Below are 17333 nucleotides of genomic sequence, written 5' to 3' on the forward strand. Positions count from 1 at the left end.
GAGAAGGTGAGAGAGGGTGTGAGTGTGAGAGATAGCGAGAGAGGGAGAGAGTGAGAGAGAGGGCGAGAGAGGGAGAGAGGGCCAGATGGCGAGAGAGAGAGGGAGTGAGGGCGAGAGATGGAGAGTGAGTGCGAGAGGGCGAGAGAGGGCGAGAGAGGGAGAAAGGGCGAGAAGGAGAGAGGGAGAGAGAGAGTTAAAGAGGGCGAGAGAGAGAGTGAGAAGGCGAGAGAGGGCGTTAGGGCGAGAAATAATGAGAGGGCGAGTACGATTGAGACTGTGCGAAATATGCGGCTGTCCATCCCCATCTCCGGCACTTTTATTTCCCTTCCCAGGAACAAAGACATGGAGGAGTCTGTCCAAAACTTTTTCATTCAACTTTGCAAAGTCGGGTGCAGTTCCCCGTGGGTACACACACATGTATAGTCATCTCCACGCATTATATACACGTATATGTGGGCTGGGTGTCCTACTGCTGTCTTGACCAATGAGTGCTAGGGTTCCTCACTGTTTTCCTTATTTGGGTTCTGGTGTCTGCGATTATTTTGTTACTCACTTGGCCAATCAGTGTTCGAGCTCCCCGTTCTTTCCTTATATGGATGATGTTGTACAACTGTGGTTAAGGGCGGTCTCTCAACTATCGAGGAAAGCTGTTACAATTGTTTCATTCATAAAAACATGGGGGAGGTCCGGCAACAGTTTCGAGTGTCTGCTTGTGTTTACTATAAGGTAGAAAAGACTAAAATGCAGCTAACCGTTTAAAAATTACACTACCCCCTAACAGTCGATTTATAGTAAATGTCCGTGTCAATTCGATCCCTAATCAGTCTTGCCTTTCCAAATACATCCTGTCCCTCAGAATTCCCTCCAACAACTTGCCCACCACCGCTATCAGGCTGACCAGTCTATAGTTCCGTGGCTTTTCCTTACCACCTTCTTAAATAGTGGCACCATGTTAGCCAACCTCCAGTCTTCTGGCACCTCACGTGTCACTATCGACGATACAAATATCTCAGCAAGGGGCCCAGCAATCACTTCCCCAACTTCCCACAGAGTTCTAGGCTACACCTGATCAGGTTCTGGGGATTTATCCATTTTTATGCATTTCAAGACATCCAGCACCTCTTCCACTGTAAAATGGACATTTTTCAAGTTATCACCATCTATTTCCCTACATTCTATATCTTCCATGCCCTCCTCTACAGTAAACACTGATGCAAAATACTCTTTTAGTTATCTACCCCATGTCCTGCAGCTCCACACATAGGCTGCCTTGGTGATCTTTGAGGGTCTCCGTTTTCTCCCATGTTACCCTTTTGACCTTAATGTATTTATAAAAACCCTTTGGATTCTCCTTATCTCTATTTGCCAAAGCTATCTCATGCTCACATTTTTGCCCTCCTGATTTCCCTCTTAAGTTTACTCCTACTGCCTTTATACCCTTCTAAGGATTCACTTGATCTATCTTGTCTATATCTGACATATGCTTCCTTCTTTTTCTTCACCAAAACCTCAATTTCTCTGCTGACAGGTGGTGCTAGATTGGTTTGGGATATCTGGTTGGCATGGACGAGTTGGACCGAAGGGTCTGTTTCCGTGCTGTACATCTCTATGACTCTATGACTCATCCAGCATTCCCGGTACCTACCAGCCTTTCCTTTCACCCTAACAGGGAATATACTGTCTCTGGACTCTCGTTTTTTCATTTTGGAAGGCTTCAAATTTTCCAGCTGACCCTTTATCTGTGAACATCTGCCCCCAGTCAGCTTTTGAAAGTTCTTGCCTAATACCGTCAAAATTGACCTTGCACCAATTTAAAACTTCAACTTTTAGATCTAGTCTAACCTTTTCCATCACTATTTTAAAACTAACAGGTTTATAGTCACTGGCTCCAAAGTGCTCACCCACTGACACCTTGGTCACCTACCCTGCCTTATTTCCCAAAGGTAAGTCAAGTTTTGCACCTTCTCTACTAGGTACATCCACATACTGAATCAGAAAATTTTCTTGTACACCCTTAACAAATTCCTCTCCATTTAAACCGTTAACACTATGGCAATCCCAGTCTTCTTCGGAAAGTTAAAATCCCCTACTATAACCACCCTATTATTCTTACAAATAACAGATCTCCTTACAAATGTGTTTCTCAATTTTCCTCTAACCATTAGCGGCTCTTTAATACAATCCCAATCAGGTGATAATCGCTTTCTTATTTCTCAGTTCCACACAAATAACTTCCCTCGATGCATTCCGAGGAATATCCTCCCTCAGAACATCTGTAATGCAATTGCTTATCAGAAATGACCCAAACATGTTTAGTCTGGAACTCTTCCTGAATTCCTTTGTCTAAGGTAATGTTTTTTTTTGAGAAGAATCCCGAGTGTGGAAATAGGCCCTTCACCCTCCAAAGAATGACCCACCCAATCCATTCCCCCAACCCTAAAGAATGCTTTGATAAGTTTGAGATGAAATCCATGGTATATTTAATACTTTTGATCAACGTGGTTGAACAGCTTATGATACACTTCAAGGTCAGGTGGGACATGATCCTAGACAAGTCTCAAAGTTAGGAATATGACTGCAAACTCTCATTGGTTAGTGGTATTTTTGCACATTCATATTGGTGCACTAACTGGATTTTCCTTCATTGTAGAATTGGAATCAGGATTTGCTAATAAAGATGCCGTTCAGAAGGTTGTGAAAGTTCAAAAGTCAGAGAATGCAAGTCTTAGCTGTGAAGTGTCAGATTCCAAAACTGAAGTCAGATGGTTTAGAAATGGAAAACTTCTCAGTTCGAGTAAAAAATGGAAAATTGAATCCCATGGCAAAATTTGCAAGCTTATCATTGAGAATGTGGAGCTAAAAGATGGAGGTGAATACGTATGTGAAGCAGCTAAAGAAAAATTGACCTTTGCCATTCAGGTTACAGGTTAGTAACAATCCAAGAAGATCTCAGTATTTGTCATCGCTTTACTAATTCCATATCATAGAATCATAGAGTTCCTACAGTGCAGACACAGGCCATTCAGCCCATCAAGTCTAAACTGACCCATCCAAAGAACATTCCACCCAGACCCTCTTTCCTCCCATCCCTGGAACCCCATGGCTAAATCCACCTAGCCTGCATGTCCCTAGTTACTATGGGGCAATTTAGGATGGCAAATCCATCAAACCTGCACATTCTGCGCTGTGGAGGAAACTGGAGCACCCAGTGGAAATATATGCAGACATGGGGAGAATGTGCAAACTCTACACAAAACAGTTGTTTGAGATTAGAATTGAATCCGGATCCCTGGCACTGAGAAGCAACAGTGCTAATCACCTTGCCACCGTCTTGCCCAAAATGCTTGCCTCAGCATATTAATCTTTACTGTGTGAAGACTCAATCCTGCGTAGAAAGTGAGGGCTGCAGATGCTAGAGATCAGAGTGAAAGAGTGTGGTGCTGGAAAAGCACAGCAGGTCAGGCAGCATCCAAGGAGCAGTAAAGTCGATGTTTTGAGCATTACCTCTTCATCAGGAATAAGGGGTGACCCAAGTGGTCTGAGAGATAAATGGGGGGGTTGTGGGGCTGGGGAGTAGGTAGCTGGGAATGCGATAGACAGATGAAGGTGGGGATGAGGTGATAGGTCAGAGAGGAAAGTGGAGTGGATAGGTAGGAAGGAAGATGGATAGGTAGGACAGTTCAAGAGAACGGTGCTGAGTTGGAAGGTTGGATCTTGGATAAGGTGGGGCAAGGGGAAATGAGGAAACTGGTGAAATCCACATTGATCCCATGTGGTTGGAGGATCCCAAGTGGAAGATAAAGCATTCTTCCTCCAGACGTTGGGTGGCTAGAGTTTAGTGATGGAGGAGGCCCTGGACTTACATGTCTTTGGTGGAGTGGGAGGGGGAGTTAAAGTGTTTGGCCACAGGGCGGTGGGGTTGTTTAGTGTGTGCATCCCAGAGATGGTCTCTTAAATGTTCTGCAAGTTGGCATCAAGTCTGACCAATGTAAAGGAGACCACATCGAGAGCAATGGACACAATACATGAATGAGGTAAATCTCTGTTGGATGTAGAAAGATACTTTGGAGTCTTGGACAGAGGTGAGGGGGCAGGTATGGATGCAGGTTTTACACTTCTTGCAGTGGCAGGGGAAGGTGCCAGGAGTGGAAGGTGGGTTGGTGTGGGGGGCGTGGTCCGAACAAGGGAGTCATGGACAGAATGGTCTCTCCAGAACGCAGATGGGGTGGGGAGGGAAATATATCCCTGCTGGTGGGGTCTGTTTGTAGGTGACAGAAATGATGGAGGATGATGCGATGTATCTAGAGATTGGTGGGTGAAAGGTGAGGACCTGGGGGTGGTATTCTGTCCTTATTGCAATTGGAGGGGTGGGGTTCAAGGGTGGAGGTGTAAGACAAGAATACGGAGAGAGAAGTTTTGAACACGTGGCTACACGAATCGTGCAGGAGGGAGGGATTCAGATACTGGATAACTGGGACTCATTCTGGGGGAGGTGGAACTTCAACAAACGGGATGGTCCAGATCCTGAACCAGAGGAGATGGAGTGGTTGGGAGTGGGGGGGAGTGGAATTTGCTAGTGCTCTTCGGGAGAGTTTAATTCAGCAGGGGAATGGGAACCTGAATTGTAGCTCCAGGTACAGGAGAGTACTGAGGTCGTGAATAAGGTTTCAAGGTTGCACGAGTGTACCAGCCAACAGGAAGGTGGTTTGAAGTGTGTCTACTTCAACGTCAGGAGCATCTGGAATAAGGTGGGTGAACTTGCAGCATGAGCTGGTACCTGGGACCTCGGTCGTGTGACCATTTTGGATACGTGGCTAGAGCAGGGCCTAGAATGATTATTGTAGGTTCCGGGGTTTAGATGTTTCAGTAAGAACAGGGAAAGTGGTAAAAGAGGTGTGGCATTGTTAGTCAAGGACAGTATTATGGTGGCAGAAAGGACGTTTGATGAGGGCTTGTCTACTGAGATAGTATGGGCTGAGTTTAGAAACAGGAAGGGAGAGGTTACCCTTTTGGGAGTTTTCTATAGGCCTCCAAATAGTTCCAGAGATGGAGAGGATAGGATAGCAAAGATGAAACTCGATAGGAATGAGAGTGACAGGATAGTTGCTATGAGAGCTTTTAACTTTCCAAATATTGACTGGGAATACTATAGTTCAAGTACTTTAGATGGGTCAGTTTTTGTCCAATATGTGCAGGAGGGTTTCCTGACATCATATGTAGATAGGCCAAGAAGGGGCGATGCCATATTGGATTTGGTACTGGGTAATGAACCGGGCCAGGTGTTAGATTTGGAGTAGGTGAGCACTTTGGTGAAAGTGACCACAATTCGGTAACGTTTACTTTAACGATGAAAAGAGATAGGTATGTACCGCAGGACAAGAGTTACAGCTGGGGGAAAAGCAATTATGATGCGATTAGGCAAGTTTTAGGATGCATATGATGGGGAAGGAACTGCAGGGGATGGGCACAATTGAAATGCGGAGCTTGTTCAAGGAGCAGCTACTGCGGGTCCTGGATAAGTATGTACCTGTCAGGTAGGGAGGAAGTGGTCGAGTGCGGAAGCTGTGGTTTACTAGAGAAGTTGAATCTCTTCAAGAGGAAGAAGGAGCCTTATGTAAAGATGAGATGTAAAGCTCAGTTGGGGCGCTTGAGTTACAGGTCAACCAGGAGGGATCTAAAGAAAAATCTAGGAAGAGCTAGGAGGGTACATGAGAAGTCTTTGGCAGGTAAGATCAAGGAAAATCCTAAAGCTTTCTATGGGTATGCCAGGAATAAAAGAATGACATGAGTAAGATTAGGGCCAATCAAGGACAGTAGTGGGAAGTTATGCGTGGGGTCTGAAGAGATAAAAGAGGCGATAAATGAGTATTTTTCATCAGTATTCACCCAGGAAAAAGACAATGTTGTCGAGAAGAATACTGAGATACAGGCTACTAGACTAGATGGGATTGAGGTTGACAAGGAGGAATTGTTAGTAATTCTGTGTAGTGTGATAATAGATTTAGGTCCCCTGGGCCGGATGGGATTTATCTTGGGACTAACTGGGAAACCAGGGAGGAGATTGCAGAGCCTTTGACTTTTACCTTTATGTCATCATTGTCTACAGGAATAGTGCCAGAAGACTGGAGGATAGCAAATGTTGTCCCCTTGTTCAAGAAGGGGAGTAGAGACAACCCTGGTAATTATAGACCAGTGAGCGTTACTTCCGTTGTGTGTAAAGTGTTGGAAAGGATTATAAGAGTTAAGATTTATAATCATCTAGAAAGGAATCATTTGATTAGGGATAGTCAACATGGTTTTGTGAAGGGCAGATCGTGCCTCACAAACCTTACTGAGTTCTTTGAGAAGATGACTAAACAGGTGGATAAGTGTAAAGCGGTTGATGTGGTGTATATGAATATCAGTAAAGTGTTTGATAAGGTTCCCCATGGTAGGCTTTTGCAGAAATTGTGGAGGCATGGGATTGAGGGTGATTTAGCAGTTTGGATCAGAAATTGGCTAGCTGAAAGAAGACAGAGGATGGTGGTTGATGGGAAATGTTCATCCTGCAGTTCAGTTACTAGTGGTGTACCGCAAGGATCTATTTTGGTGCCACTGCTGTTAGTCATTTTTATGAATGATCTGGAAGAGGGCATAGAAGGATGGGTTAGTAAATTTGCCGATGACACTGAAGTCGGTGGAGTTGTGGACAGTGCTGAAGGATGTTGCAGGTTACAGAGGGACAGAGATAAGCTACAGAACTGGGCTGAGAAGTGGCAAATAGAGTTTAATGCAGAAAAGTGTGAGGTGATTTACTTTGGAAAGAGCAACAAAAGTAAAGAGTACTTAGCTAATGGTAAGATTCTTGGTAGTGTGGATGAGCAGAGAGATCTCTGTGTCTATGTGCATAGATTCCTGAAAGTTGCAACCAGGTTGATAGGATTGTTAAGAAGGCGCATAGTGTGTTAGCTTTTATTGGTAGAGGGATTGAGTTTTGGAACCATGAGGTTATTGCAGTGTACAAAATTCTGGTGCGGCTGCAATTGGAATTTTGTGTCCAGTTCTGGTCACTGCATTATAGGAAGGATGTGGATGCATTGGAAAGGGTGCAGATGAGATTTACCAAGATGTTGCCTGGTATAGAGGGAAGGTGTTATGAGGAAAGGTTGAGGGACTTGAGGCTGTTTTTGTTAAGCGAGAAGATGGTTAAGAGATGACTTAATAGAGACATACAAATGATCAGAAGATTAGATAGGGTGGGGACTGTGAGAGCCTTTTTCCTCGGATGGTGATGGCTAGCACGAGGGGGCATAGCTTTAAATTGAGGGGTGATAGATATAGGACAGATTCTGGATCAGTGGTGCTGGAAGAGCACAGCAATTCAGGCAGCATCCGACGAGCAGCAAAATTGCCGTTTCGGGCAAAAGCCCTTCATCAGGAATAAAGGCAGAGAGCCTGAAGCATGGAGAGATAAGCTAGAGGAGGGTGGGGATGGGGAGAAAGTAGCATAGAGGAGCGGTGGTGAAGGAGGCCCAGGGCCTCCATGTCCTCGGCAGAGTGGGAGGGGGAGTTGAAATGTTGGGCCACGGGGCGGTTTGGTTGATTGGTGCGGGTGTCTCGGAGATGTTCCCTAAAGCGCTCTGCTAGGAGGCGCCCAGTCTCCCCAATGTAGAGGAGACCGCATCGGGAGCAACGGATACAATTAGATGGGCTTCAGTTGGGTTTCACAGGTCAGCACAACATCAAGGGCCAAAGGGCGTGTACTGCACTGTCATGTTTTATATTCTATACTCTATGTTTCCTCCCTTCGTTGGGCTTTTCATTGTGATATTGTAAGTTGTAGGGTAGTAACCTTGGAGAAAAAGTTATTTTTTTTAAAAAAAGCTCAAATTGGTGCTTACTGGAATTATGCTTTCCTCGTAGAGTTACCCATCTTGTTTACAAAGAAGCTTGAAAATGTAAATGCGCTGTGCAGTAAAACAGTTGAGCTTATATGTGAATTAAATCAAGCAAAGGGTGACGTCTTATGGCGGCATAATGGAACAGAAATCAAACCAAGCCGAAGGCTAAAAATACGAGCGGATGGACAGAAACGATGCTTGACCATCTGTGAAGTAACTGCTGAGGATGAGGGAGAATATCAGTGTGAATCAAAGGATGATGTTACAACTGCTAAGTTGACTACTAAGGGTAACTACTTCATTGAGTTTTTGATGTGCTTAGTTAACTAAAGTTTTTCACAGTGAACATTTTACTGACAGAAGAAATTATGCATTCCCCCTTTCCACCATGCTGAAGATTCTGATTTTGATGTAAATTATTTGGTATTAATGTTCTTAATCTTGCAATAATCAGTTACATTTTACTAAATGTGCATTTTGCATAACAAAGTATAATAACTTTTTGTGCTCTTTAGAAAATAGTTTTCTATCAAAAAAGAGAAAGCAGATACATTTTCAACTGGTAAAAGCAAAAGTACAACCCAAATATATATAAACGTTAAATACTATAAATCTGATATTAAACAAGGTGTATCATAAAATCTCTGTTGAGCATGTTGAATATTTTATATTTTTACCTGAAGAATATAAGTTTAAAGTAAAAACCTTACAAATAAGTTGGAATGTACATTAAGTTAAATCAGCTGCATTTTATGAACTGTGTTTCGATTTTTGCAATAAATTGTGTTTGTTTTATATCATTGGCTAATATTAATATTGATAATAAGTTAGAAGTATGTAAAGTATATTTTGTGCTTTTAACAAGTTGAGTAATGAATATTATGAATAATTGAGGCCCCAACACAGATTTCTGATGGATACCAAAATACATATCCTGCTAAGGGGTGGCATGGTGGCTCAGTGGTTAGCACTGCTTCCTCACAACGCCAGGAACCTGAGTTCGATTCCACTCTTGGGCGATTGTGTGAAGTTTGCACGTTCTCCCTGTGTGTGTGTGTTTACTCCAGTTTCCTCCCACAATCCAAAAGATGTGCAGGTTAGGTGAATTGGCCATGTTAGATACATCATTCAGAGGGAAATGGGTTTGGGTGCGTTACTCTTCGGAAGGTCGTTGTGGACTTGTTGGGCCGAAGGACCCGTTCCCATGCTGTAGGGAATCTAATCTAACTTTGAGTACGTATCCATTTGTCCAAGTCTCTGTTTCCTGCCATTTAACCAATTTCCTATCTATGTTAGTAATTTGCCCTCAGTTCTGTGGACTTTCACCTTAGCTTACAGTTTCTTATGTGAGACTTCATCAAAAGCCTTCTGGAAGTCCATGGAAACAACATCTATTGACTCACCTCTAACCACCTCCTTTGTCACTTCCTCAAAACACTCTTGAGGTTTGTCAGGCATGACCCAATCTTCATGAAAACTTGCTGATTCTCCCTGATTAACTGAAGTGTTTTGAGATGATCAGTTATCCTATCCTTGGTTATAAACTCCAAAAATTTCCCAAAGAGATTTCCAGTAAGCTATCCTCCTTTTCTACTGTGAATATTGAAACAAAATAATCATTCAGCATGACTACCATTTCCTCATTCTCAACCTTCATTGGGCTAAGAGTACTTTTAACTACAATACAGAAGCAAATTGCTGCAGGTGCTAGAATCTGTACTGAAAACAAAAAATACTGGAAATCATAGCTGGTCAGGCAGCATCTGTGGAGAGAGAGCAAACTAATATTATTAAATTGGGCATGCCTAGAAGAAGTGTGGCAGTGAGTTCAATATTAAATAAAAACCAAAAGAATGGTGGATGCTGTAAATCAGAAACAAAAACAGAAGTTTCTGGAAAAGCTCAGTAGATCTGGCAGAAATCAAAGTCAACATTTTGGGTCCGGTGATCTTCCTCAGAATGGATAGTAACTAGGTAAATGTCAGTTTATATGCAGAAGATAGGATGGGGGAGGGGGTAAGGAGTAAATGATATGTAGGTCTAGAGCACGAAGAGAGAGAATTACAGTTGGATAGACAAAGGAGTGTGTAACAATCTGGCTGGGAGGTTGAATAGCTGTTAATGGAGACTGTTAGTGGCTAACAATAGGTAGTGTATAATGACAGACTGTGTAATAACAAAGCCTGGTGTGTGGAGTAGGGGACTAGGACATGGGAGAGTTTAGACCCTAAAATTGTTGAACTTGATATTGAAGCCAGGGGCCTGCAGGGTCCCCCAGCAGAAAATGAGGTGTTGTTCTTCTAGTTTATGCTGACCTTTGCTGGAGCACTGTGGCAAGCCAGAAACAGAGATGTTGGACAGGGAACAGGGTGGTGTGTTAAAGTGACAGGCGACTGGAAGCTCAAAGTCTTTTTGACTTGTGGAACTTAGATGTTCTGCAAAGTGGTCACCCAGTCTCTGCTTCGTTTCCCCAATGTAGAGGAGACCACATTGTGAGCAGCGAGTGCATAGACTAGATTGAGAGAAGTGCAGGTAAAGTGTTGCTTCACCTGGAAGGTATGTTTGGTTCCTTTGATACTGAGGAGGTAAATGGGAAGGAACTGTGGGGATGGGGGTTGGCAGAAAGGTTGTTGGGAATGAAGGAAGAGTGGACTAGAGTATCCCAGAGGGAAAGGTGCCTGCGGAAGGCAGACAAGGGAGGGGATTTGTGTCTGGTGGTGGCATCTCACTGGAAGTGATGGAAATGGCTGTTGATGATCTTTTAGATGTGGATGCTGGTGGGATGGTAGGTAAGGATAAGGAAAGCCCTATTGATGTTGCGGAAAGGAAGAGACAGGGTGTGAGCGGATGTGCGGGAGCTGGATTGGACCCGGTTGAGCACCTTGTCGACAACGGAGCTGGGGAATCCTCAGTTGAGGACATTTTGGAGGCTCCCTTTTTGAAGTTAGCCTCATCGGAGCAAAGGTGACAGAGACAGAGGAACTGGGAAAATAGTCTTTACAGGAAGCAGGGTGCGAGGATGTATAATCGAGGTAGCAGTGGGAGTTGGTGGATTTATATTGGATATTAGTGGCCAGTCTATCCCCAGAAAGGGAAGCAGATGTCGAGGAAGGGAAGGGAGGAGTTAGAGATAGACCAAGTGAAACTGAGTGCAGGGTGGAAATTGGAAGTGGAGTTGATGAACCTTTCCAATTCCAGACAATAGAGGGAAGCAGCACTGATGATATCATCGATATATCGGAGAAAGAATTGTGGGTGGGGGCCTGAGACGGACTGGAACAAGGAATGTTCCACATACCTCACTAACAGACAGCAACACTAACTGGCATCCCTCTGACCTGATAAAAATGAGAGGAGAGAAATTGTTGAGGGTGAGGACAAGCTTGGTTAAGCGGAGGTGGGTGGTGATGGGTGGGGACGGTTCAGGCTCCAGGAAGAAGTGGAGAGTCATCCTGGTGGGGGATGGACATGTGATGATGAGGCACATCCATGGTAAAGAAGTGGCGGCTAGAGCCTGCAAACTGGCAATTTGGAAACTGGCGTAAAGTGTCAGAGGAATCATTGATATACGGGGGACAGAAACTGGACCGGGGAGAAAAGACTGAGTCAAGATAGGAATACATGAGTACTGTGGAGCAGGGGCAGGCTGAAACAATGGCTCTGCCCGGGCAGTCCAGTTTGTGGATTTTCAGAAAGAGTTAGAAGTGAGCTGTATGGGACTGGGGGACTATCAGCTTGAAGGCAGTGAGGGGGAAGATTGTCAGATCAAATGAGGTCAATAACTGTGGTTGCTATGTGCCTGATGTGCTATGGTGGGGTCATGGTCCAGGGGAAGATAGGAGGAGGTATCTAAGAGCTGGTGCCAAGCCTCTGCAATGTAGAGATCAGTACGCCAGACTACAACAGCATAACCCTTTTCGACAGGCTTAATAACAAAGTTGGGCTTGGATCTAAGCAAAAGGAGTGCGGTTAGTTTGGAGAGAGATAGGTTGGATTGAGTGAGGGGTGTAGAGAAATTGAGGCGACCAATGTAACGTCAACAGTTCCCAATGAACAGATCGAGTGCAGGTAAAAGGCCAGAAGGATGGGTCCAGGTGGAAGGAGAGTGTTGGAGCTGTGTGAAAGCGTCTGTGGGACGGGAAGATGACTATTCTGGGTAATCAAAGATGTAGGATGGGAAAAAAGTTGTGGCTGTAAGAGCTGTTTTAGGTGTTGGAGGTGATATCCTCAAATTTGAGGAGCAGTAATTACTGCTTTAAGACTATAAGACCGTAAGATATAGGAGTGGAAGTAAGGCCATCCGGCCCATTGAGTCCACTCTGCTATTCAATCATGGCTGATGGGCATTTCAATGCCACTTAGCTGCACTCTCCCCGTATCCCTTAATTCCTTGCGAGATTAAGAATTTATTAATCTTGCCTTGAAGACATTTAATGTCCTGGCCTCCACTGCACTCAGTGGCAATGAATTCCACAGGCCCATCACTCTCTGGCTGAAGAAATGTCTCCTCATTTTCGTTTTAAATTGACTCCCTTTAATTCTAAGACTGTGCCTGACGGAAACAAATTCCCAGAGTCCACCCTTTCTAAGCCATGAATTATCTTGTAAGTTTCTATTAGATCTTCCCTCAACCTTCTAAACTCTAATGTTTACAATCCCACGATCCTTAGCCGTTCATCCTATTTTAGGCCTACCATTCCAGGGATTATACGTGTGAATCTCTGCTAGACACGCTCCAGTGCCAGTATGTCCTTCCTGAGGTGTGGTGCCCAAAACTGGACACAGTATTCTAAACGGGGCCTAATCAGAGCTTTATGAAGTCTCAGAAGCACATTGCTGCTTTTACATTCCAACCCTCTTGAGGTAAATGACAACATTACATTTGCTTTCTTAACCACAGACTCAACCTGCAAGTTGACCTTTAGAGAATCCTGGACAAGCACTCCCAGATCCCTTTCTACTTTGGCTTTAGGAATTTTCTTACCGTTTAGAAAATTGTCTATCCCTGTATTATTTTTTTCCAAGTGCAAGACCTCGCATTTGCTCACATTGAATTTCATCAGCCATTTCTTGGACTACTCTCCTAAACTGTCTAAATCTTTCAGCAGCCTCCCCACCTCCTCAGAACTACCTGCCTGTCCGCCTAACTTCATATCATCGGCAAACTTCGCCAGAATGCCCCCAGTCCTTTCATCCAGATCATTATTATTTAAAGTGAATAGTTGCAGCCCCAACATTGAACCTTGCGGGACCCCACTTGTCACCAGCTGCCATTCCGAAAAAGAACCTTTTATCCCAACTCTCTGCCTTCTGCCAGACAGCTAATCCTTAATCCATGCCAATAGCTAACCTCGAGCACCATGGGCCCTCATCTTACTCAGCAGCCTCCCATAAGGTACCTTATCAAAGGCCTTTTGGAAGTCTAGGTGGATAATATCCACTGGGTTTTGGAGCTTTGGCAGGCAAAGATCAAAACAATCGTAATTTAAAATGGAGGAAGAGAGACAAAGGCTGCGACCATATGGTCACAGAAGGAAATCTACACAGCTGTCTGACACTGCACTGAATCAGCACAGCTACTGCCTTTGCTGTTTGAGTTCAAATATCTCTGGACATCGGAGTGTGTCTAACAAAAATTAGTGAACAGCGAAATTCACAGGTGACCTTGGAGGAACCTGTGTGGGAGAGCTCACAGCATGGCAGAAACTAAGCGCATAGTTTTTAAGTGTAATATAAATCTACAATAGTGAGTAGAGTGTCTTATTGAGATCTGTCTCTCGATTAAATCTTAAAAACATAAACTTTAAATACAAAGTTAGCCTGGAGCAGTGGTTTTTAGAGCAGTAAGACTGCACTATTTTCTGGATCTGTAGATCGTTAAGGAGCAGAGATGGTCTTTAATAGAGTGATATGCTATTCCTGTTGGATGTGGGAGAGTTTCCGTGATTATGACTGCAGGAAGTGTCTTTGGTTCCAAATTCTATCAGATCCAATGGATCGGTTGGAGCAGCAGTTAGAAGCAATAAGGAATTTACAGGAGGTTGGGATGTGATGGATGACAGTCATAGAAAGGGAAAAAAAACGACAGATACCGTCAGGAAAGATGGGAGAGGGAGGCAGGTAGCGCAAGAGTCTCCTATGGCTGTCCCCATCTGAAGCAAGTATGCTGTTTTGAAAAACGTAGGAGATAATGAACTCTCGGGAATGTAGTACGAACAGCCAAGTTTCTCGTACTGAGACTGGCTGTAATGTAATGAGAGGTATGTCAGGTTCCAAGTGATTGATTATTTAGATTAGATTAGATTACTTACAGTGTGGCAACAGGCCCTTCAGCCCAACAAGTCCACACCGACCCACCGAAGCGCAACCCACCCATACCCCTACATTTACCCCTTCACCTAACACTACGGGCAATTTAGATTATGGTAGGAGACTCTCTAGTCAGAGGCACAGGCAGATGTTTCTGCAGCTGGCAGTGAGAAAACAGAATGATGTGTTACCTCCCTGGTGATAGGATCAAGGATATCATGGAGAGGGAGCAAAATATTCTCAAAAGAGAGGGGGACCAGTTGTGCACATTGGAACTAGTTACTTGGGAAGGAAAAAGGATGAGATTCTGAAGGGAGACTATAAAAAGTTAGGCTACAATTTTAAAAGGAGGTACTTGATGTTACTGCTGGTGCTATGAGCTAGTAAGGGTAGGAATAGGAGGATCGAGCAGATGAATGCATCGCTGAGGATCTGGGGAGAAGGGTTCACATTTTTTGGAATCTTTTCTGGGGTACTAGCGACCTGTATTAGAAGGACTAATTGCACCAGAATTGGAAGAGAATTAATATACTGGTTAGGGAGATTTGTGAGAGTTGCTTGAGAGGATTTAAACTAGCATTGTGGGGGTGTGGGGGTGTGTGGAGGAGGGTTGATTGGTGCAGGTGTCGGGTGGTGGGGTTGACTGGTGCAGGTGTTGGACAGTGGGGTTGACTGGTGTGGGTGTCGGGCAGTGGAGTTGACTGGTGCGGGTGTCGGGCGGTGGGGTTGATTGGTGCAGGTGTCAGGGGCCAACAGCCCCATGGCCAAACATTTCAGCTCCCGAGGCCAAACATTTCACTCTGCCGAGGACATGCAAGTTCTGGGCCTCCTCCACCGCCACTGCCTCACCACCCAATGCCTGGAAGAAGAATGCCTCATCTTCTGCCTTGGAACACTTAAACCCCAGGGCATCAATGTGGACTTCACCAGTTTCCTCATTTCCCCCCCCACCTTACCCCAGTACCAACCTGCCAGCTCAGCACCATCCTCATGACCTGTCATACCTGCCAATCTTCCTTCCCACCTATCCACTCCACCCTCTTCTCCGACCTATGACCTTCATCCCTACATCCATCCACCTATTACACTCTTAGCTACCTTCTCCCCAGCCGCCTCCCCCTCCCATTTATCTCTCCACCTGGAGGCTCCTTGCCTCATTCCTGATGAGGGTCTTTTGCCCAATACGTTGATTTTCTTGTTCCTCGGATGCTGCATGACCTGCTGTGCTTTTCCAGCACCACTCTAATCTTGCCCCTTATACACTTAATGGCAAGGTCCTGGGGTGTGCTGCTGTTCAAAGGGACCTTGCAGTGCAGGTTCGTAGTTCCTTGAAAGTGGAGTTGCAGGTAGATAGTATAATGAGGAAGGCGTTTGGTATGCTTTCCTTTATTGGTCACTGCATTGAGTATAGGAGTTGGGAGGTCATGTTAGACCATAAGACCATAAGAAATAGAAGTGGAACTAAGGCCATTCGGCCTATTGAGTCCACTCGATGCATCAGTGCAGGACATTGCAACGTGTTTCAGACCTTATAAAGGTTTATAAAATCATGAGAGGCCTGGATAGGGTTAATACACAAGGTCTTTTTCCTGGGTGGGATGTCTGGAACTAGACGGCATTGTTCAAATTAATTAATTAAAATTAAATTAATTAAAAATCTGAAATAAAGTAAACCATTTTCTAATGACAACCACTTAATGATTGTTGAAAAATCCATTTGTTTCACTGATGCCCTCTGGGGAAGGGAATTTGCTGTCCTTAGCAGGATTGCAGTATATGTGACTCTAGATCAACAACAATGTGTTAATTCTTAACTGCTCTCTGAAATGGCACCAGTTATCAGTTCAGGTTTAATTGGGAATTAGTGACAAATGCTCATCTACATTCCATGAAAGAATTAAAAACAAGTCCGAACTCATGGCTAGTTTGTGTTTATTCCTTTGTCTTGTATTTTTCCTCTTTCATAACATTTTTAACTGATAACTTAGTGATGTTGATAAATCATTTACATTGATCAGCAAGATGTGCCCATCTAGTAATGGATGTTTTTACTGATATAGATTCTTGACTGACAATGGACATAAACTTTATACAGGAGAATTGAGGCCATATTCAGATCAGCCATAATCTTATCAAATGGCAATACAGACTTGAGAGGCCGAATGGCCTCTTACTCCTAATTTGTATGTTCATACGTTCATAGTAGCTGAAACTGCAAGCTTGATTAGTCCTTAACTTTAAAACTTTTGTTTTGTTCTGAGCAGTTCCAAAGATTATTAAGTTTAAAAGTGAGCTTCAAAGTGTCGTGGCTGTGGAAGGAGAGGATGCCACCTTTAAATGCAGTGTCTCTCATGAAGATGCTGCAATTACTTGGTATAAGAACGGAGTCAAAATTAGTCCAAATGAGAAGTATGTCATATCCTGCGAAAGAACCAATCATAGTTTGACCATTAGACACCTGACACTAATGGATGCGTGTGAAATTTCTGCACAAGTTGAAGATATGAGAATAACTGCCAATCTTCAAGTTCAAGGTGAGGAATCAAAATTACTTTGTTAACAAGTAGTTCACAACAGATCCACACAAAAGTCAATTACTAATTTGTTCTGAAAGGATACCCTAAATATTTGGATTAAAACCTCTTTTGAAAGCGTACTTACATGGTTGGCTAACTCCTTTCAGTAATTAACTCCTATTTTAGAGAAAAGAAAATGATGGCTTCTGTACAGACAAAATGATAAAATTCTGAAAGGCCTGCAAAACCCCAGTCATTGCCTGTGTAAAAGAGATGACTGCAGTTCAAAATGCAAATTCTTGTTCGAGTCATAGAAATATACAGCACAGAAACAGACCTTTTGGTCCAACACGTCCATGCCGAACAGACACCCCTAAATTAATCTAGTCCCATTTGCCACTATTTGGCCCATATCCCTCCTCCGCTACTTGCGGAGCGTTTCAGAGAACACCTCTGGGACACCCGGACCAACCAACCCAACCACCCTGTGGATCAACATTTCAATTCCCCCTCCCACTCCACCAAGGATATGCAGGTCTTTGGACTCCTCCATCGTCAGACCACAACAAAACGACGGTTGGAGGAAGAACACCTCATCTTCCGGCTAGGAACCCTCCAACCACAAAGG

At 44.0% G+C, this 17333-nt stretch overlaps 1 protein-coding gene across 1 annotated transcript in view; it reads left to right on the forward strand.

Moving 5' to 3' along the window:
- LOC122550328 (obscurin-like) overlaps positions 1-17333 on the forward strand; it is a 784231-nt gene that overhangs the window by 143057 nt on the left and 623841 nt on the right. Inside the window, exons 13-15 of the mRNA XM_043691054.1 lie at positions 2651-2926; positions 7903-8169; positions 16454-16723. Coding sequence (XP_043546989.1) covers positions 2651-2926; positions 7903-8169; positions 16454-16723 — 813 coding nt within the window. The remainder of the gene's footprint in view (positions 1-2650; positions 2927-7902; positions 8170-16453; positions 16724-17333) is intronic.

This window comes from Chiloscyllium plagiosum, chromosome 5, assembly GCF_004010195.1.
Source record: "Chiloscyllium plagiosum isolate BGI_BamShark_2017 chromosome 5, ASM401019v2, whole genome shotgun sequence".
NCBI lineage: Eukaryota > Metazoa > Chordata > Chondrichthyes > Orectolobiformes > Hemiscylliidae > Chiloscyllium > Chiloscyllium plagiosum.